General features: G+C 44.5%; 1 protein-coding gene and 1 pseudogene across 1 annotated transcript; both read left to right on the top strand.

Moving 5' to 3' along the window:
- Positions 1–13,446: 13,446 nt before the first annotated feature.
- LOC148916948 (uncharacterized) lies at positions 13,447–13,896 on the top strand. Its single transcript, XM_089052331.1, has one exon. The coding sequence runs from the start codon at positions 13,447–13,449 to the stop codon at positions 13,894–13,896; it is 450 nt and encodes a 149-aa protein (XP_088908457.1).
- Positions 13,897–18,266: 4,370 nt separating this feature from the next.
- LOC107881986 (uncharacterized) lies at positions 18,267–19,793 on the top strand (annotated as a pseudogene).
- The last annotated feature ends 2,461 nt before the right edge of the window (positions 19,794–22,254 follow it).

Raw genomic sequence — 22,254 nt, 5'->3', positions numbered from 1 at the left:
AGTGTTAGGCTGTCTTTTGTTTAGGCACTATATGTTTCTTAATTACCTTCAAGTTACTATATGTTTTCCTTAATCTGTTTTAAGGGGTAAGATCTGTAAGGTCTGTATGTTGAAGAAATATCTTTGGATAAGGTTTGCATGTGTTAGGCTGTCTTTTGTTTAGGAACTATATATATGTTTCTTAATCATCTTGAAGTTACTATATGTTTTTCTTAATTTGTTTTAAGGGGTAAGGTCTGTAAGGTCTGTATATTGAAGAAATATCTTTGGATAAGGTTTGCATGTGTCCTCCCCATGTAAATGAAATGCATGTGCGTGTTATTTTTCTTTCCTATTAATAAAGTACTATGTTCAATTATTTTTAGATGAATAATTCCTTTATCTCAAGCACGTTTGTGACGAGAATCAATGTCATTATAGCTAAAGTATGATATTCAATAATTTATGTTTATTTTTTCAAGGAATGATCTGGTAGTATATTGTTGTATTCTCTCTTTGTTTATGTGTTTGTAAGTGTAGAATGACACTTATGAGGGCTGCTACCTTAAGCAACAATAACAATAAGAAGAAAACTTCAACTCTACTACCACCACAGCCACTTGAGCAACCATGTCAGCTGCCACAACAGCAATCAACTCAGCCACAACAAGGTACTTCATCAGCCTCAGGAGGGGGTTCCCACTAACAGGGTAACTGATACCATATTTTGTGCCTTTAATTTTTATACCTTTATTTGGTGCACTCTAGTTACTGTTTTTTTGAATTTTTGTCTCTAGATGAGGGAACGCATACTCAAACTTCTTCACAGAGGAAGAACACTCGTGGCCGAACTGTGGGGGCTGGCACTTGTGATGTTGTGAAAAAAAGGAAGAGTTTGATTCCAATACGGATGGATCCATCCCAGAAATTGGTGGCGACTATTGAGGCTCAGAAACTGTTTGTCTCTGAGATTGGGTTAATCACTCGCAATAAAGCTCCATTGAATGTTTTAGGGATGAAAAAAGTGAGCTTGGAGATGAAGAAAGATATGGCACTGGGATTGCAGGTAATCTTATCTAATTCTTCGTTGATTATAATTTAATTTTGTTCATTTAACTCTCTTTTTATTTCAATTCTTCATTGTATTCTAGGGGGAACTGAAAAATTTGTCCTTCAATGTTTCTATTTGCATTGAAAAATTATAACTAATACTTGTTTTGTTTATGGTTAATTGATATTAGTTCATGTTTGATGTGGACTTAACGGATCCGGATATATGGAAATTTATTAATGACCATATGCACTCAACTTATAAAGAATGGAAAGCAAAGCTCCACAGACACTATAAGCAATATGCTTCTGACCCTGCTCTTGCACGAGAAACACCTCCCCCTGAAAAGATCTTTGGTACTCGAAGGACTCTAGAAGAGTGGCATTATTTGGTTGATACGTTGTACACAAATGAGCAATATCAGGTGTCTAATGTATCATAACATTTGCTGTTTTCATTTTTTTGATTGGGAACTTATTCTAAGTATCAAATAGAAAAAAAAATAACAATTCATGTATTTAATAAAAACAGAAACGCTGCAAGACCAATGCTGAGAACAGAAAAAAGAAAGAGTTTGATCATACAGGAGGGTACGTCACGTCCTTTCCTAAAACATATGGAAGCTGCTAGAGAGGTTTATAATTTTTGGTCACTTTAAATCTTTCTTTATTTATTATATTGTAATAATTTCAAGTATTTCTAATTTTCTTTTGTTGGGAAAATGTAGAAGGGTGAAAATCCTACATACATTAGCAATTGGAACAACATGCATATGCTTAAGGGTAAGAGCATGTGGATCAATGAGGCTGCTGAAATTAAAGGGGTAAGGAATACATAAACCTGCTGACAATTAACTATTGACTTGCATAATCTGCAATCCAAAAGATCAGTCGACTGGTCATGCAAGTTTTTGACGGCCCATTATTTTAGATGCTAATTGTGTACTTTGGTTTTAGCATCATATAAAGGCTTTATCCATTGCAATAGAACTAATTAATTAGAAACACAATGAAGATGTGTGTCTGAGTTTTCTAAATTTTCCAGATCTTATATATTGACGACCAAAAAAAGTGCATGCTAAGATCGTTTTGAAACAGAGCTGCTGCAGTTGTACTTCTCTTCCTCTTTGGAGGCCCAATTCCAAACACCTATTTAACATATTCAGTTCTAATAACCCATTGTGCTCTTAGAAGTTAAAATGTAGACCCAATTATAAGGGGGCCATGTTGCTGGGCAAATATTTATAATCCCTGTTTTTGGAATTTTCTTGTTTGTATTGTTGTTGCTTTCAGGAGATGCTCAAAAAGATCTTATAAGATCTGTGAGTATTTTCTTACTTTCTGCAATCTGCATATCCGAAGAGATCTATTCCATTTTTTATGTACCTTTTCCTTTTATTATTTGCTTCAAGTTGAATTTTTTTTTTTTTATTGTGACTGTTTGATTAAGGATAATTGGCATTGCTAGTTTATGAACACAATTGGTCGTACTGGCATCCCATTTACTTCATTCTTTTTATGCATTTATATATATTGACATATCTATATTTTGCTTCTTTTTGTAGAAGAAGATGAATGAAGAGTATGAGAAAGCCAAGCAACAAGTGGCTGAGAGTTCAGGAACTCCACTAGATCAAGTCTCACTCCCTATCCCACAACAGTGAGAGATCATGACTGGAGAACTTGGGGTTGCAAAGGGCAAGAGGATTCGAGGCTTGGGTTCTAGTCTTAGAGTGGAGAGCTTGCATAGTTGTGGATTTGCCTCTTCTTGTGCTACAGAGCAGAAGGTTGAGGAACTTCAAAGCACAGTTGGTGAGTTGAAAGGCACAGTAAGTGAGCTTCAGGGCACAGTGGGTAAAATTTTGGATGTCATTGAGTGGATGCGAACCCATGATGGTCCTCTACCCTCACATTTATTTGTTCCATCCCAGCATGTTGGTGATTCTCCTTGTCATGATGATCAAGGTAATAGTGGTGGTTCACGTAATGTTTATGAAGATCTTGATGATATTGGAAATAGTCATTAGGTTGTGTGTACATCTACATACTTGATGGTTTTTGTATCTAGCCTACCTTGGGGGTTCTATGGGGCCTCTGTATCTAGCCACTTAATGGTTTTTGTATCTAGCCTACCTTGGGGGTTCTATGGGGCTTCTGTATCTAGCTACTTGATGGTTTTTGTATCTAGCATATCTACCTTGGGGGCTTTTGTATCTAGAATACACTAATGTGTACTTAAACAACTAGTATCTTTTTGAATAGTAATTATCCTATTTCTATTAATTTCATCTATTTACTGTTTTTCAAAAACTTTATGGACTAAATAATATTCTGTTACAAAGATTGAAATATAAATAATTATTTAAAATAAATAAATACACATCTTGACGACGAATTAGTTTTCGTCCCTCCATCAGATAATACCAATATCTATAGTTTTGGCGACCAATTTGTTTCGTTGCCCATTATGAAAATAACCAAACCAACTACCATATGCTACAAATAAACTACATCTTTCACGACCAAAAAATTCGTCGCTGAAATATTCAGGCGACCAAACATTTATTTCGTCGCCAAATAATTCCATGTTCGCGGGCATTTTTGGTATTTTGGTGGCACTTCCCTCTCTATAGGCGACCAACTTAGAGCTGTTTAGCGACAACTCATTTGGTCGCCAAAATCTTTTAGCGACGAAATGGTATTTCGTCGCATTGTATCTTTTAGCCGCGAGCTTTCCACACGACCTTGGCGACCAAAAATATTCGTCGCTATTTGTATTTGGCGACGAAATTTGGTGTTATAGCGACCATTCTGTTTCGTCGCTAAAAGGGATTTTCCTTGTAGTGTTTTCTACATGACGAACTCACGGAGGAGGTGTACATAGACATTCCTCTTGGATATAATACAACTCAGACTGGAACAGCTTGCAAGTTACGAAAAGCATTGTATGGATTGAAACAGTCACCACTTGCATGGTTTGGATGATTCACCATGACAATGAAGAACAATGGTTTCAAACAGTGCAACTCAGATCATACTCTATTCTTGAAACATCGGAAAGGGAAGGTAACAACATTAATAATCTATGTTGATGATATGATTATTACTGGGAATGATAAACAGGAAATATCACAACTACAAGACTATTTGGCTACTGAGTTTGAGATGAAGGATCTAGGTGGACTCAAGTATTTCTTGGGAATTGAGGTGGCTCAATCACAGCAAGGCATATTTCTCTCTCAAAGGAAATATGTCTTGGACTTGTTGACAGACACAGGAATGCTAGATTGCAAACCTGCGGACACTCATATTGTTCAGAATCATCATCTTGGAGAATATCCGGATCAAGTACTAATAAAGAAAGATACCAAAGGTTAGTGGGAAGATTGATCTATTTGTCACATACTCGACCAGACATTACTTATGCGGTGAGCGTTGTCAGTCAATTTATGCACTCTCCAAGTGAAGAACACATGAATGCAGTTCTTCGGATACTTAGATATTTGAAGTCTGCACCTGGAAAAGGACTTATGTTCTCAAAACATGGTCATCTAAATATTGATGGTTATTCAGATGCAGATTGGGCAGGTAATGTAATAGATAGAAAATCCACATCGGGTTACTTCACATTCGTGGGAGATAATTTGGTGACATGGTGGAGCAAGAAACAGAATGTAGTAGCTTTATCCAGTGTAGAAGCCGAGTTCAGAGGCATGACTAAAGGAATTTGTGAACTTCTTTGGTTAAGAAAGTTGCTTACTGAACTTGGGTATAAACCTACATCCACAATGAATCTCTTTTGTGACAACAAGGCTGCTATAGCCATTGCACAAAATCCAGTTCAACATGATCGTACTAAACATGTTGAGGTGGATCGACACTTCATCAAACATAAGCTTGAGGCTAAAGTGTTTCTGAAACGACCTGATCCAATTTCCACTTTGGAACTCCGGGTCGAAACTCGCTTAAAATCGACACTGGTGACTGTGGGTCATAAATGACCAAAAATGACCAAAACGCTAACACAAACTCGGGGCCTAACTCGTGGCTGCGCCTGAAATCGTAGGCTGCCTATGTACCCTTACCGAGGGATCAAGCCACACGTAGTTCTCTCCTCTGTTCTTGACCTGCAACTAGTTCGTTATTTTGTAATGGTTTACTTATCCGTAAAACCTACTCTAGGGCTGACGCTTCTGGAGTATCCGGGACTCGTTTTACGATCCGTCAAATACTATACGATCCTGGAAATACCTAGATTAACATACTTGGAATTAACTATGATCCAATGGTTCAAACATGTTGAACCCGGAAATCGCATACTAGGCGAGATCCGTTCGGGGTTCAAACGATATCCGAATTAAGTTCCGTGAAATCCTACGCGCTCGTGAGGACTAGGAGATCATTCTACGACTGACTGTGGTCCCCACCTTGTTGCCCACGAGCCGCCACATGCGCTGGCAGCGCGTGGTGCCTAAAGCGATAACGCCTCGCCGGAAAAACTCAACATCTCGGCTCAAGACTCCTATCCTAGGTAAAACACCCTATTTGGAACCACTTTTGTTCTTGGACATACCCCAAATTATAGACGGAAGTGGCCGGAAATTCAATTTGAAAATCGGCCGAAACCTAATTCCAAAATCGAACTACAAACTCTCAAAATTTCTGGAATCCTATCCAACAGGCAGCTAGATCATGAAAAATAGTCGAAAATCCATACCTCATTCGTCCGATTTGGTGGAGAAATGAGAGAGAATGAAGACTTGGAAAATCTGTCAAAATCTGTCCGGAAACAGCTCGGATTTCTTCAATTTCCGGCCAGTACCGGCGGTTCCAGCGGCTGAAATTGGTCGGGATGGGAAGAGGAAGGAAGCCCGGTCATTTTGGTACCGGCCCCGTCGAGTTTGGTGGCCGGACTAACGAACGGCCGCCAAAACGCGTGGCGGCTGCGCTGCTGTCGCGTGAAGGAGAGAGAGACAGACGCGAGAGAGAGAGAGAGAAACTGAGGTTTTAAAATCTAACTTTTCAAAATTACCCTTTTGCCCTTGAGCGTATTTTGACCATATTTTCTTCGTTATAATTCCGATTCGAGCCTACTACGTGTCTACGGACTCGTTTCGTCGCGCTCTACGCAACGGTGTAAGTGAAACGGTCAAATTATTTCTCGGTCAAAAGGTCAACCTTTTCCTCAATAAAATATTCTGAGGGCATTTTAGTCTTTTCCTCCAATAAATTAATAGTTAAATATTAAATTTAGGTTTGGGTTGTTACAGTTTCAGTTTCCTTTTGTGAAATTCGAGGATCAATTGGCGGATATTTTGACAAAGGCGATTTTCAGTAAAGCATTCCACAATTCACTAGATCAGTTGGGCATTGGCAACATCTATGCATCAACATGGGGGGGAGTGTTGGCATGACTTGTGGATATTGACTTACTTTCCTTACACACCAAGAATTCCTTTTATAATTGTAATTGATTTACTTTAATTTCTGATTTCCTACTGTAAATAGATTTAGGAATTTATTATTTACTTGCCCATTCAGGTTTCGTTGTATTATAAATATGACCTTTTACAAGGAGAAGAATACACAGAAAAATCCCACAAATAAATATTCTCTCATAGTTTTCATATTTTAGCAAATAGGACCCCTTAATAGGCCTCAAAACCCTTCCTTATTTCACTGGGTTTAGGGCCTCAAGGTACAACTTAATTTAAACTTCTATTAAACCTTATATGACTTAGTATCTAGTGCAAAGATCTAAATAGGAAAACATAACATTAGAAATAGGAGAAAGTTGACGAAACTTAGCTTCTGCTTCAAGAACTAGGGACCTTTTAATTTTGATCCACAACGATTCTATTACTTGCTGAACGTTGCTCCGGTATTAAATTAGGAGTCAATTAATCGTATTAATTGTACCCATTTTTTCATATCATACATCATCTAATTAACATAGATACATACAGCTATCCACATCATATGTTTAGATTTTGAATTTCCATTGCAGTGCAATGTTTCTTGCAAGGGCTGAACACAAATCTCCTTGAAATTTTGGGTATGCTACATTGTTTCCATATTTCCTTTGTTCTCCATTATTATTTTAATTTTTTTTTCTGGAATTAGTCGTATAACATGTTTTTCCAATGCCAACTTAGGAATCAAACGCCTACGAGAAATGAAATTGGCCCATATTCAAGCCCTTGAACTCCTAGATAACATGTGTGAAGTTGTGGGAACCGAATTAAATCATACCCTAGGTCAAATAATTCCTTCCATTTGGGGATTATTTGACCTAATTGGGAATTACTCAACCTAATTGGGAGTTACTCAATTTAATTGGGAGTTACCCAATTAAATTGAGAATTACCTAATTAAGTTGGGAATTGATTTGATTCCTACCCCAATTCCCAATTAAATGAGGAGTTACCTAATTAAATTAGGATTTGATCTGATACCTACACGATTAGGGATTTGATTTACCCTAATAAATCAAATCCCTAATTAATCAAATCAATTCCAAATAGGGGAGGAATAATTCCCTTCCATCTATGGAATTATTCCTCCGAAACCCTAATCTCCGAGACCATTATAAATACTTGGCTACGCACAAAGGTCAAGGTACGTCTAAATTCCTACCGAAACTCTGCAGAAATTATTTCTCACAAACCCTAGCCACCACTTTCTTTCTCTCTCTGACACAAGGCTTCGGCCACCACACACGGCTCCGGCCACCCGGTTTTCCTTGAAATACCCTACCTAACTTAGGCATCGGAGGGCCTTTGGCCAACACCCCCCGGGTGTGGTCCTTTTACCCCGATCTGTTTTGCAGGGAGAAAGAGAAGTGGAGAAGACGAAGGAATCTTAGACGAATATTCTTGTGGGACGAAATTTGCTCCCACAAATTGGTGCTTTCATTGAGAGCACGAGATATATTCAAAGCGTGCTCAAAATCCATCTTTCACACATTTTTTCAAACAACCATGGTTGATACAAGACGTACGAAGAGTAACGCCACCACGACGGGCCCATCTCATGGTTTCGTGGTGGAAACCTCCATGCAACAGCACGAATCATGCTCGCCAACGCCTCGCAGCCCTTCTAGTGCTTTGCACCGCCTTCAATTGCCGGAATTGCGTAACAGCCGCCACATGACTCGACTTCCACAACCTTGCGTCGCCGCCTGACACGAGTCGCTCGCTTGCCGTCGCCGCCAGAGCACAAGAATAGCCACACCACTTAACCATCGGACTTGCCGGCCCCATGGCTACTCGACATCGTCCCACCTTGGAGCAGATCCATTCTTCCTCCTCTCGCGATCACACTTGACATATGCACTGTGTACGCGCTCTAATGGAGCTCCTAGCCCACATGCCGCTGGGCCCGATGCATACCACTCTACTTGACCCGAGCAATGTGGACCTTAACTCGCGGGTTGATCAACTCACACAGAAGGTCGATGATCAAAACAACCTGATTGGCCAGCTACTCAGGCAGATCAACTTGAATCAAGGCCCCAACCTTGGACCCCATGACGAGGAGAGGAGGGCACACGAGCATGCTGGTGAGCAGTTCGAGAGGTCCCAGGCTAGTCAGACAAGGGCAAACCGGCAGGGAAGAGAGCGAGATCGTGCAGACGAGACGCAGACCGCGAGCCGCACTCTGAGCCGTTCGAGGCTAGGACCCAGGACCAATGTGCTCGAGAGGCTAGGCCCACAATCCAATGTTCGTGCTCGCTTAGGTCCACAAGGAGCTCGAGTTCGTGAGCGGTCGCGGCGACAAGCTGTGGAGGGATCCTCCCAAACTCAACCTTCTCTCCTGCCCCATCGGCAGGGCAACCAAGGGGATCGACCCTTGGGAGCCGGAGAAGAAGTCAGCCAATCACGTTCGAGGCACCGAAGACGTCGACCTGAACGACCTTCCTTGCAAGCAGAGGATGACGATCAACGCTCACCAGCCCGCTCGAGGTCCGACATGCGGCGACAAGCTGTGGAGGGGTCCTCCCAAACTCAACCTTCTCTCCTGCCCCATCGGCAGGGCAACCAAGGGGATCGACCCTTGGGAGCCGGAGAAGAAGTCAGCCAATCACGCTCGAGGCACCGAAGACGTCGACCTGAACGACCTTCCTTGCAAGCAGAGGATGACGATCAACGCTCACCAGCCCGCTCGAGGTCCGACATGCGGCGACAAGCTGTGGAGGGGTCCTCCCAAACTCAACCTTCTCTCCGCCCCATCGGCAGGCAACCAAGGATCGACCCTTGGGAGCCGAGAAGAAGTTAGCCGCCATGCTCGAGGCACCAAGACGCCGACCAACGACCTTCCTTGCGAGCAGAGGGTGACGATCGACGCCACCAGCCCGCCGAGGACCAACACGCGGCGACAAGCTGCAGAGGAATCCTCACAAACTCAATCTCCTAATCTGCCTCACGGGCAGAGCACCCAAGGGGATCACCTTGGGAACCGAGGAAGAAGCTAGCCGGCCGCGCCGAGGCACCAAGACGCGTCGGCCCGAGACTCCAACCTGCGAGCAGAGGATGTCGCAAAGCTAGTAAATGACCAACTCCGAGGTCTCCGACTCAAAGGAAGCGCGGAGGAGGCCTTATGCAAGGAAATTGATCGAGTTGATCGCCGCCTTTACGGACGAGGTGGAACGAGCTCCGCCGCCGGCGGTTTACAACGCCATCCATCACTCCATTCAAGGGGGACTCACCGAGTTATTTGAGGCACTTCAAGAGCGCCATGATCCCGCATAAGGCGACGACGCCGATGTGCAAAGTGTTCGCGGCGACTCGCGAGGAGCAGCTCAGATTGGTTCCACACTCTACCGTCCGCCAATAGGCAACGTCGCCATCATTTTCACAAAGGAGTACACCTCCTACAAGACGGTCGAAGCATGCGTACTCACCTGCTCAACTGCGCGAAGAAGCACGAGTCTCTACGAGACTACCCGAGACGGTTTAAGGCCGAAGGCCAACATCATAGGATGCAACGACCGTTGCATCCTCGCCAAGAAGGGCTTGCCAACCGAGCACGAGCTATACCGGAGTCGCCATAACTCCAAGTCAAACCTTGGCGAAGTGTTCGCGGAGAGTGCTACGACTTTGGGACGATGATCGATCGCCGCAAAGGAAGCTAGCAAGCAAGTTGACCACCCGACGAAGCAGGCAAGCCAAAAGAGCAACAAGTTCGAGCAAAAAGCCCGAGATAAGCGCAGATCGCGGCCCCAAGAGGAAAGCTCAGAAACAGGGACCTTCACTGAATTTGCTATCCCAATCAACCAGATCCTAGCTCAGGTGAAGGACAAGCCGTGGGTGAGGAGACCACCACCCATGAAAGGAGACCCCTCTAAAAGAGACACCAGCAAATACTGCGCATTCCACGGGGAGCACGGTCATTACACCAACAACTGCAACGCTTGGAAAAGGCACCTTGAGGAGCTGGTCAGAGAGGGCCATTGCACAGAGTTCGTTGCAAAGAAGGCTATCCAGCAGATCGAGGATCGTGATGTAGCTGCCAAGGAACCTCCCCAAAAGGTCATTCGAATCAACACCATTCTAGCCGACTCCCAAGAGTCCGGGCTGACCACCAAGGAGCGCAAGAGAAAGATCGCGCAGGCAACTTATGTCTCCCAAGTCACAACAGGAGTACCAGCTGTTGGGGATACACCTATCATCGGCTTCTAGAAGAAGGACTTGTTCGGGCTTGACCTGCCACATAATGACGCCCTAGTCATCTGCATCCAAATTGAACAAGCTGTGATCGAGCGAGTTCATGTAGATGAGGGCAGCGCAGCCAACATCCTGCAACTATCTGTTATCCAATAGATGGGGTTCGAGCCCAAGATTAGCAAACTTGCCAGATCGCTCATCGGCTTCAATGGGGCCACATCAATCACTATTGGAACGATCGACTTGATGTCCACTCACCCCGTGGTCCGCTCACGCACTTCATGGTCATCAACGAGGTTTCCCTACAACGGAATCTTGGGCCGACCGTGGATCAAGAAGATCGAGGCCGCCACACCGCTCTACATCGAAGATCCGCTATCCCATCCTCGGGCGGATCGGCAAATCAACAGCGACAAGCCATGGCAGGAGATGCACCGCCAAGGGCTCAAGAAGAGCAAGCAAATGCAGCGATTCACACCGCAATGCAAGCTACCAACGAGGCAGAAGCGCCTTAGCGCATAAGCAAACCCGAAGGGAAGGAAGTTACGCCTCACAATAGCGCTAAGGAACCAGATCGAGATGAGGAATCCACCAAAGGCTCCCTTGAAGAAGGTTGAAGCCCGAGGAAGACGCTGAGTTAGTACCCCGATCCCGACCAGCCGCATAAAGAGGCGCAGATCGCTCGCGCTGTAATCCGAACAAGAAGGATCGAGACGAGGGAATCCGCCTAAGGCTCCTTGAAGAAGGTTGGAAGCCCGAGGAAGACGCTGAGTTAGTACCCCGATCCCGATCACCGCAGAAGGAGGCGCGGATCGCTCGCGCCGTAATTCAACCAAGAAGGATCGAGATGAGGGAATCCGCCCGAAGGCTCCCTTGAAGAAGGTTAGAAGCCCGAGGAAGACGCTGAATTAGTACCCTCGATCCTCACCAGCCGCATAAGAAAGCGCTGGATCGGCTCGCGCCTAAGCCCAAACGAGAAGATGAAGCTGACCATCTTCCTCCAGAACAACAAAGACATGTTCGCGTGGTCACCATCTGACATGCCTGGCATTGACCCAAATATCATTTGCCATCGGCTCCATGTCAACCCTGCTAGCAAGCCCGTGGTGCAGAAGAGACGCAACTTTGCTCCCGAGCGGGTCGCGATCATTGAAGCCGAGATCGACAAGCTCTTAGCTGCCGGTTTCATTGAAGAGGTCTCCTACTCGGAATGGCTGGCTAACGTTGTTCTGGTGGCAAAACAAGAAAAGGGAAAATGGAGAGTATGCGTTGATTACACCGACCTCAACAAAGCGTGCCCTAAAGACAACTTCCCACTGCCGAGAATCGACCACCGTGGATTCAACTTTCGCAACCACCGTCACTTCATGGATGCTTACTCCGGCTATAATCAAATTATGATGTACGATGATGACAAGGCGAAGACCTCTTTCATCATCGAAAGAGGGACCTATGCTACAAGGTCATGCCCTTTGGGTCAAGAACACCGAGCAACCTACCAAAGGCTCGTGAATAAAATTTTCAAGGAGCAGATCGGCGTAACCATGGAGGTGTACGTGGACGATAGTGGTTAAAGCCCCCTGCCGGCGCACCACCTCAAAACCTCACCAAGGCATTCAGCCTACCCGCCAATATCGCATGAAGTCTGAATCCAAGTAAATGCACGCTCGTGTATCGTCGCCGTTCCTACGGTACTTGGTGACGCAACGAGGTATCGAGGCACACCCGCGCCAAATCAAAGCCATTCTCGAGATGAAGTCGCCTTCCACAGTGAAGAAGATACAAGCCCGACGGGCAGAGCAATGCCCTTAACAGATTCCTCTCAAAGTCTACCGACAAGTGCAGACCATTCTTCAAAGCTTTGAAGAAAGGACAAAAAGACAAATGGGACGAAGAGTGCGAAGTAGCTTTCCAGAATCTAAAGACCTACCTTACTTCACCTCCCTTGCTCTCAAAGCCGCCTCGTGAAGACTTGTTCGTACCGGCAAGGTCCAACTCGGCCACACCACTCTCATTCGAGAAGAACTTGAGGCCCAACATTCGATATTCTACACATCAAAAGCTCTCCTTGATGCAGACTCGTTACATCCAAATTGAGAAGCTCATTTTGGCCCTTGTGGTTTCAAGAAAGTCGCGACCTTATTACTAAGCTCACCGAGTCATCGCACATGACCGACTTTCCTTTGAGATCAATCCTCCACACTGATGCTTCAATGACTCATGAAGTGGGCTATAGAGCTGCCAATATGACCTCCTCTACGCCAAAGACTGCAATAAAAGCTCAAGCCTTAGCAGATTTTATTGCAAATCTACACCATCACCAAGAAGAGAAGTCTGGTCAAGAAAAAGAAGGAAAGTTCGAGAGCAGATAAGACCTCACCAACTCGACCAACCCAGACATGTGGCAGCTTGCGCATAGACGGAGCGCCGAACTGTAAAGGAGCCGAGCAGCGCCGCCGCCATCACCCCAGATGGAACCCTATTAGAGCAAGCTATCACGCTTGGCTTCCCGGCTTCAAACAACGAGGCAGAGTACGAGGCGTTGCTCGCTGGCTTGCGCTGGCAAAGAAGCTATCAATCAAAAAGCTGGCCATCTACTCAGATTCCCACCTGATCACAAGTCAAGCTTCAGGAGAATACATGGCGAAGCACCCAAGGATGATCTTGTACCTTGACAAAGTTCAAGAGTTGTTGAAGGCGTTTCCCACCTTCACCATCCAAAGCAAGTTCCCAGAGCAGAGAACGCACGCAGATGCACCGCAAGCTTAGGATCGGCGCCGATACCCAGCTCGACGCCCATCCCGGCCGAGCACCTTCACCACCTAGCATAGAAGAGGCAGAGCAGCCGGACCTGATGCAGATCGATGAGGATCCTAGCTGGCAAGACCCAATTATTGACTATCTAGTGAATGAAAACCTGCCCGAGGACAAGTCCGAGGCCAGAAAAATCAAGCAGAAGGCTGCAAGATACTACATGAAAGGCGACATGCTTATCTGCAGATCAAACTACGGGCCTCATCTCACTTGCATCAAGTACCCACAAACACTCGAGGTTCTCTGCAAGATACACGACGACGAATGTGGAAATCACGCTGGGGGCAGATCGCTTGCTCGAAGGCTCTCAAGCATAGGCTATTTCTGGTCTACCATGCGCCAAGACTCCACGGAGTATGCTCGAAGATGTGATCGATGCCAACGCTAGAAGCCGGTCCCTGGCCTGCCCGCTGAGGAATACCATCCGCAGAACAGTCCGTGGCCATTCATGCAGTGGGCCATTGACTTGGTGGGACCTATGCCGACGGCACCTGCCAACAAAGAGATGATGATCGTTGCCACTGATTACTTCACCAAATAGATCGAGGCCGAGGCTTTATCTTCTACCAAGGAGGCCGATATTGAACGGTTCATCTGGAAGAACATTATTTGAAGATTCGGTTGCCCGCAATCGATAGTCACCGATAATGGTACATGTCAGGCAGCGTGTCACCGCATTCTTTGGCAGTATGGCATCAAACAACACCTGTCAACACCCGATACCCGCAAGGCAATGGTTAGCAGAGGCATCCAACAAGATAGTGCTGGACTGCCTAAAGAAAAGACTAGAAGGCGCAGAAGGAAAATGGGTCGACGAGCTGCAAGGAGTCCTATGGGCTTATCGCACGACCAAAAGGAGATCGACCGGAGAGACACCATTTTCCCTGGCCTATGGGAGAAGCAATCATTCCCACACATCACAGTCCCTTCCATGAGCATTGAGGTGGGCAGCCTTGACCAAAACTGCAAGCAGATGAAAGTCAACCTTGATCTGCTTGAAGAAGAACGAGAAAAGGCTATTGTTCGAGTTGCCGCCTACCAGCAGCAGTTGACGTCCTACTACAATAAGAAGGCTAAGATAAGACAGTTTAGCTCGAGACCTTGTGCTTAGAAAACTTTCATCACAGCACCAAGGCAAGGGTCAAAGAAAATGAAGCCAAACTGGGAAGGCCCCTACGTGATCAGCCGATCTGGGGGCAGAGGAAGTTACACCCTTGATACTCTAGAAGGAAAAGAAATTCCAAGACAATGGAATGCCCACCACCTTCGAAGATACTATCCATGAAACTCTTCGCTTACCAACTTGGCTGCTAGCAGGCAACGAGCCTCCTGTACTTCCATTAAAGTCAAACTACTCTTGATGTTACCTTTGTTGTTAATTTCCTATATTCAATAAAGCGATGTATTCACACCAACATCAATACAAGAGCAAGCTTTTCAATGAAGTACTTTTCTGAGCATTATGTCTTACGAACATACACATGGCGGCAGCAAGCCCCATCTCCATTGCATAGGCTGCTTCACGAAGCACAAACTCAATGGAGTCTTTTTCGAGCATTTTGTCCCGACATACGCCGCAGCGATAAGCCTCATCTCCATTGCATAAGCCGCCTTCACGGCACAAACTCAATGGATTCTTTTTCGAGCATTTTGTCCCGACATAAGCTCGCAGCGACAAGCCTCATCTCCATTGCATAAGTCGCTTCACGAAGCACAAACTCAATGGAGTCTTTTCGAGCATTGTGTCCTCGACATACGCCGCAGCGACAAGCCTCATCTCCATTAGCATTTCGCTTCACGAAGCACAAACTCAATGGAGTCTTTTTCGAGCATTTTGTCCTCGACATACGCCGCAGCGACAAGCCTAATCTCCACAGGCATGTGTCGCTTCAAGCACAAACTCAATGGAGTCTTTTTCGAGCATTTTGTCCTCGACATACGCTCGCAGCGACAAGCCTAATCTCCGTGCAGGCATGTCGCTTCACGAAGCACAAACTCAATGGAGTCTTTTTCGAGCATTGTGTCCTAGACATACGCTCGCAGCGACAAGCCTCATCTCCATTGCATAAGCGCTTCACTGAAGCACAAACTCAATGTAGTCTTTTTCGAGCATTGTGTCCTCGACATACGCTCAGCGACAAGCCTAATCTCCATTGCATGTGCCGCTTCACGAAGCACAAACTCAATGGAGTCTTTTTCGAGCATTTTATCACGATATACGCAGCGACAAGCCTAATCTCCATTGACATGCTGCTTCACGAAGCACAAACTCAATGGAGTCTTTTTCGAGCATTGTGTCCTCGACATACGCCGCAGCGACAAGCCTCATCTCCATTGCATAAGTCGCTTCCAAGCACAAACTCAATGGAATCTTTTTATTTCGAGCATTGTGTCCCGACATACGCCGAGGCGACAAGCCTTACCTCCATTGTGGGCAAGCTACTTCACGAGTACAAACTCAATGGAATCTCTTTCAAGTGCTATGTCTCCGGACGTACACTTACAAGATATAATGAGAATTGAAGTTTGAAAGGCAACTGAAAATTCCATAACAAAGCAGCCAACCAGCACCATCTACTCAACGACCTCACCTGCCTACTCATTCGCATATGGTCTAGCCTTATCAGCTACGCCACCTTGAGAGTTGTCTTCCTCCATTGCTGCTTCATCTGCTATCTGCTCTTCAACTGCTTCTTCATCCACAACATTGCTCTGCTCACTTTGAGCAGGGGCAGGTCAAGATAAAGTTGCTTACCGTCTTCATGTTCGAGAGGGCAACAAGGAGAAGCACTATTCCTGCATTCCGAATATCCCATCTTGTACGCATTAGCAACAATCTCATGCTTGGATGCCTCCGTGGCTTCAACATGAGTGTCGAACTTGACCAGCAGAGCTATCACCAACTTCGGATCGGCTCAGGCAACTTAAGGACTCTTTGCTCGAGCAGCGACTCTTTAGTTCTCTTGGCCGTAACTTGCAACATTGAGTCGCCGCGCTTGATCTGCTCGTGGCTTTGCGCGAGTCGTAATTGCTAGATGATGTACAGTCCTCTCGCTTGATCCCAAGATCGGCACAAGCACCAAACCACGCTCTCAACAGCCTCCTGTGGTAGATCATGGGTTTTAGGCGCTCGAGCGGATACCGAGCAAAATGTCCTGCACCTCCCGCATGCCATTGATCTTCTTACTGCTCGTGCTAACGAGGCGCTTGATCCTCGGCAGATGAAGAAGCAACTCCCATAGGGACATTCCCAGCAAACAAGACCCCTTACGGAAGACTTGCTCGTGGAAGAATGAGGAAGCTTGGTCGAGGACTTCTCCCGCTCAACCTGGCAGATCATCTAGGTCCGAGCCATGCAGCCCATCTTTCAATATCTTCGGTCAGCGTACCATCAGCCTCCTTCCGATGTTCACTCAAGAACCGCAATCCACGTAACCCGCAAGGACGCTCAAAGCTTGATGAACATTGGTCGTGGTTCGCCAAGATCGAGCTTATTGTGGATGTCATTTTCTACAAGCATGAGACAAGTCACCAAACACATAGCAAAGAATTCCATGGCAGCTGTAGCAGATCAAAGGGATGCAACTTACCATCACAGTAGGTGAGAGGAATGAGCGGACCGTCGCCAACCTCCCCTACCCATCTGCCACTGACTTCTAACATGTCCGTGCTCCACACATGATCGCCTTGACTCATATTGTTCCTAGTTTGTGACACAAAAAGAAGAAGGAATTGAAGTAGTTTGGATCAACCACAAATAAGCCGACCCAAATTGCCACCGCTTCCAAGAAGAGCCTTGCCTCGGCCCAAATTATAGCTGGACAGCCCAAGTCAAAGACCACTGGTAAGTCAAAAGCCTCCTCCATTCAAGAGCCCAAATCCAAGGAGGAAGCCCACATACCGGACAGCCCAACAACACTCACATCTCCTACATGCCACCACGCCATGCAAGTCGGGGCATTTGTGGGAACCGAATTAAATCATACCCTAGGTCAAATAATTCCTTCCATTTGGGGATTATTTGACCTAATTGGGAATTACTCAACCTAATTGGGAGTTACTCAATTTAATTGGGAGTTACCCAATTAAATTGAGAATTACCTAATTAAGTTGGGAATTGATTTGATTCCTACCCCAATTCCCAATTAAATGAGGAGTTACCTAATTAAATTAGGATTTGATCTGATACCTACCACGATTAGGGATTTGATTTACCCTAATAAATCAAATCCCTAATTAATCAAATCAATTCCAAATAGGGGAGGAATAATTCCCTTCCATCTATGGAATTATTCCTCCAAACCCTAATCTCCGAGACCATTATAAATACTTCTACGCACAAAGGTCAAGGTACGTCTAAATTCCTACTGAAACTCTGCAGAAATTATTTCTCACAAACCCTAGCCACCACTTTCTTTCTCTCTCTTACACAAGGCTCCGGCCACCACACACGGCTCCGGCCACCCGGTTTTCCTTGAAATACCCTACCTAACTTAGGCATCGGAGGGCCTTTGGCCAACACTCCCTGGGTGTGGTCCTTTTACCCCGATCTGTTTTGCAGGGAGAAAGAGAAGTGGAGAAGACGAAGGAATCTTAGACGAATATTCTTGTGGGACGAAATTTGCTCCCACAGAAGTGATAAAACATGAAGATATCAATGAGCTTCTAACTGCAGCAGTCTTCAGAGCTACGAAGCTAGGAATGTTTGAGTTTATTGACCGTGTATTGCAAGCAAAACCAAATCTCGTGTGGACGTCAATGAGAAGGAACCTCTTTCAGTTTGCCATTGAATGTCGTCAAGAAAAAGTTTATAGCCTTATTTATTATAAACTCGATAAAAAACAAAGAGCTGTGATTGGAAGTCTTGCAGATTCGGATAACAATTGCGCGCTACATGTGGCAGGGATGCTTTCACCATTAGCAAGGCTTGATAATATCTCAGGTGCAGCTTTGAAAATGCAGAGAGAACTACAATGGTTCAAGGTCAGAACATGTAATTCGGTGTTAGTTTTTTTTTTTCCCTCCCTCTTATGAATTAGTATAATTCTAAACACCATTTTTTGTTTGGAAATTGTGGGAATCGGTCATGGGCGCACTCTGCATAGTTATTTATTAATGGGAATCGGTCATTCTGGTACAAACTAGCTAAAATCAGAAATCAATAAGACATCTAAGAAGATATACATTTGTCATATGTATATACTGTGAACATTCTCTTTTTCTTTTCCTCACTGAATATGATTTTCTATACTTATTTTTTTCTGTAAAAAAAAATAGTAACTCAAATAGATGGATACTGTTTTAAACAAACATGAACAAAATTTGTATTAATTTATACTTTTTCAACTTATACAAATTTAGTAGTTTATTCATTCCAATATTGAAAACTAATGTTTCAAATTGAAACATTAGTTTTCAATATATCGAACGCATTTTCTAGTCGAAAATCAATGCAGCCAAAAATGTAGTCGAAGGAGTTAAGCTAGCCTTTTATAGAAATCAAAAATGTAGAATGACAAGAAAAATATAAATAAAGGCAGTACTAAGATGGCTTATTTAGTTACTTTACGGTCAACATTGTCTTCTCTGTTCTCTAATGGTTTGGGTTTATATGGCCTCTCAAATTTAAAAAAATTCAAGGGTTGATTGGAAAATACTCATATAAATCTTTTGTTCAACAAAATGTAGGAGGTCGAGAATATTGTAAGACCCCTGCTTAAAGAATCTTTAAATAAGGAGTATAAGATGCCACGTGAGATGTTTTCCGAGAACCACAATCAATTGGTGAAGGAAGGAGAAAGATGGATGAAAGAAACTGCATTTTCATGTACAGTCGTAGGTGCTCTCATTATTACCATCATGTTTGCTGCAACATTCATAATTCCCGGTGGAAACAATGGAGAAACAGGCTTCCCAATATTCCTGCATAAAAATTTGTTTATGGCTTTTATAGTTTCAGATGCTATATCCCTCTTTTCTTCCACAACTTCGGTGTTGATGTTTTTGGGAATCCTTACATCACGTTATGCTGTAGATGATTTCCTTACATCCTTACCAACAAAGATGATAATAGGCCTTTCCACCTTATTCATCTCTATTGCCACCATGATGGTTGCCTTTTCTTCTGCCCTTTTCATTATCATCCATGAACAGTCGTGGATTGTTATTCCTATGATTTTCCTTGCTAGCGTTCCAGTCACCTCATCTATTTAGATGCAATTTCCTCTTCTAGTTGAGATGTACGTTTCTACTTATGGACGAGGAATATTTGACACAGGAAAGTGAAATTAAGGGCATAAATTCTTCTACTTGGGAGTGGAATATTTGATAGGAATGTGAAATCATGGACTTAACTTTTGATGGTACGTGTAAAGGCGCCACCATGGTAAAACCTCTGTACCCTATTGGTAATGTATAATCTTCCTATTGAAAAACTTAAGCTGATTCTGATTTGTTATTTTTCCTATTGGTATACTGGCGTGGTACTTCCAGATATATATAAAAGAAAAAGAAAAAGAATAAGGAATGTAAGTACTTAAAGAATACTTGAAAAGAAAAGGCCTGATTCTTAATACACCAATGCACTCAACCCCAACAGTATTTTATCATCTGCCAACAGTGGCATGCTCGTATAAAGAAAATTAATTCAGAAACCATTAAATGGTTAAATGGTGTTAGTGGGGAATTTTACAACAAGACTCAAATATAAAAAGAGTAAACGGGTATAAGTAATAGATGGAATATTAGTATACTCGTGATACTTCCAACACTACTTTAAGATGAGATGTTGTAAACTTTTATCTGAGACCTAAATACAAAAACAACAAAAATAGCAAGCCGGGTCAGCTTTCAGCAGCTCGTATCAATAATGTTTACACCATAATCAACCGAGCATATCCAGCCTCAAAGCGACTAGCACCAAAGACACGTGTCACCACCACAACGACTTGCACAAAGTCCCACATCGAAATTCTACACAAACCTCCCATTTTTACCTCCCTATAAATAGAGAATAGTATCCATGTGAAAGGAGGACTTCTCTCCACTTAGAAGAGGATTCGGGTCTCAGAGCTAGACCCTAGGGTCGGGGACTCTCTTCTAGATCCCTGGCTTGGGCACCTCACTTGTCATCTTTATATATTCGGGTCCAACCCCATGTACAAATGTAATCATACACTATTATAATGAGAACATACTTCTCCGTGGACGTAGCCCATTCATTAAGGGTGAACCACGTACATCTTGTCTTCTTTACATTTATCGCTTACCCAAGCCTTCACACACATACTGAAGGTCCTCACCTTCACCCATCATTCACTATCACCTACTCTCTAAGTTGACCTCCCAAAAAGAGCATCAACAGTTTGGCGCCGTCTATGGGAATCAACACAAGAAGCTTTGTTGTTCTTCTCTTCCTCTAGTGCCCTTCGGCGTCCTTTCAATCATCACCTTGTAACTTACCACTAAGCACATATGCATTCCTTCCCTTCGGCACCCCCGTACCTAGCCACATCGCCTTGCGGCACGCAAACTTTGTGTCTCCTTTGGCACCCTCGTGCCTAGCCACATTGTCTTGCGACACGCAAGCTATGTGTCTCATTCAACACGCAAACTCTGTGTCTCCTTCGGCACCCTCGTGCCTAGCCACATTGTCTTGCGACAAGCAAGCTCTGTGTCTCCTTCGGCACCCCCATGCCACATTGCCTCGCGACACGTAAGCTTTGTGTTGCCTTCGGCACCCACATGCCTAGCTACATTTCCTTGTGACATGCAAGCTTTGTGTCGCATTCGGCACCATCATGCCTAGCCACATCGCTCTTCGACACGCAAACTTTATGTTGCCTTCAGTACCCCCGTGCCTAGCCACATCTTTTGTCACCTTCGGCACCCCCGTGCCCATGCCACATCTTGTGTCGCCTTCGGCACCATCGTGCCTAGTCACATTGTTCTTGCACCCGCAAACTTTGTGTCACATTCGGCACCCCGCCACAATTAGGCTCGAGCGATGCCTTCGGTCCCCCACCATCATTCGATGCAAGCGATGCCTTCGACATCCCAACATCGAGCAATGCCTTTGGCACCATGTCATCATTTAGCCCAAGCGATGCCTTCGGCACCTTGTCATCATGTGGCTCATACGATGCCTTCAGCAAACCTCTCTGATGTGAGCAATGCCTTCGGCACCTCGTCATCATATGGCTCATGCGATGCCTTCAGTAAACCTCTCTGATGTGAGCGATGCCTTTGGCACCTCGCCTTGCATGGCCAAAAGAGGAAGCCACCATTTCAGCCCAAGGAACCACTTTTCAATCACGTTGAAAGTCTTAATTTATGGGTGGCCAAGTATTCCAAATGCATGGCTTGCTTGTACAAGGAGGCAAGCTAATATTTCAATCCAAGAAAAGCCCACGAAACTTCAAAGAGATAAGTCAACCATACCACATCTCTTTTGAATATATTTTATTTGGAATGTTGCATGTCAAGTTTCATTAAAATATTAGTATTGAATATTAGTATAGACCATGTGTGGTAGATGACATTGGACAACATTGCCCAGCCTTGAAGGGCTATACATGCACCACCATGCACTACAGCACAAAGCAGGGAATATGCCAAGGACCCACGGCTGCTGTTCGGCAGTTTCTTTCTCTCAAACTCATGGGACTTGTTCCACTCTCTGTTAAAGCCACAAATACTGATATGGCACCAAGTGCGTCACCCTTGTACCAAAGCTTTTCAAACAAAC

Source organism: Prunus mume, linkage group LG5 (assembly GCF_029339155.1).
Source record: "Prunus mume cultivar Tortuosa linkage group LG5, ASM2933915v1, whole genome shotgun sequence".
NCBI lineage: Eukaryota > Viridiplantae > Streptophyta > Magnoliopsida > Rosales > Rosaceae > Prunus > Prunus mume.
Note: the sequence above shows the minus strand (reverse complement) of the source record. Positions and strands in the feature narration are given on the sequence as shown.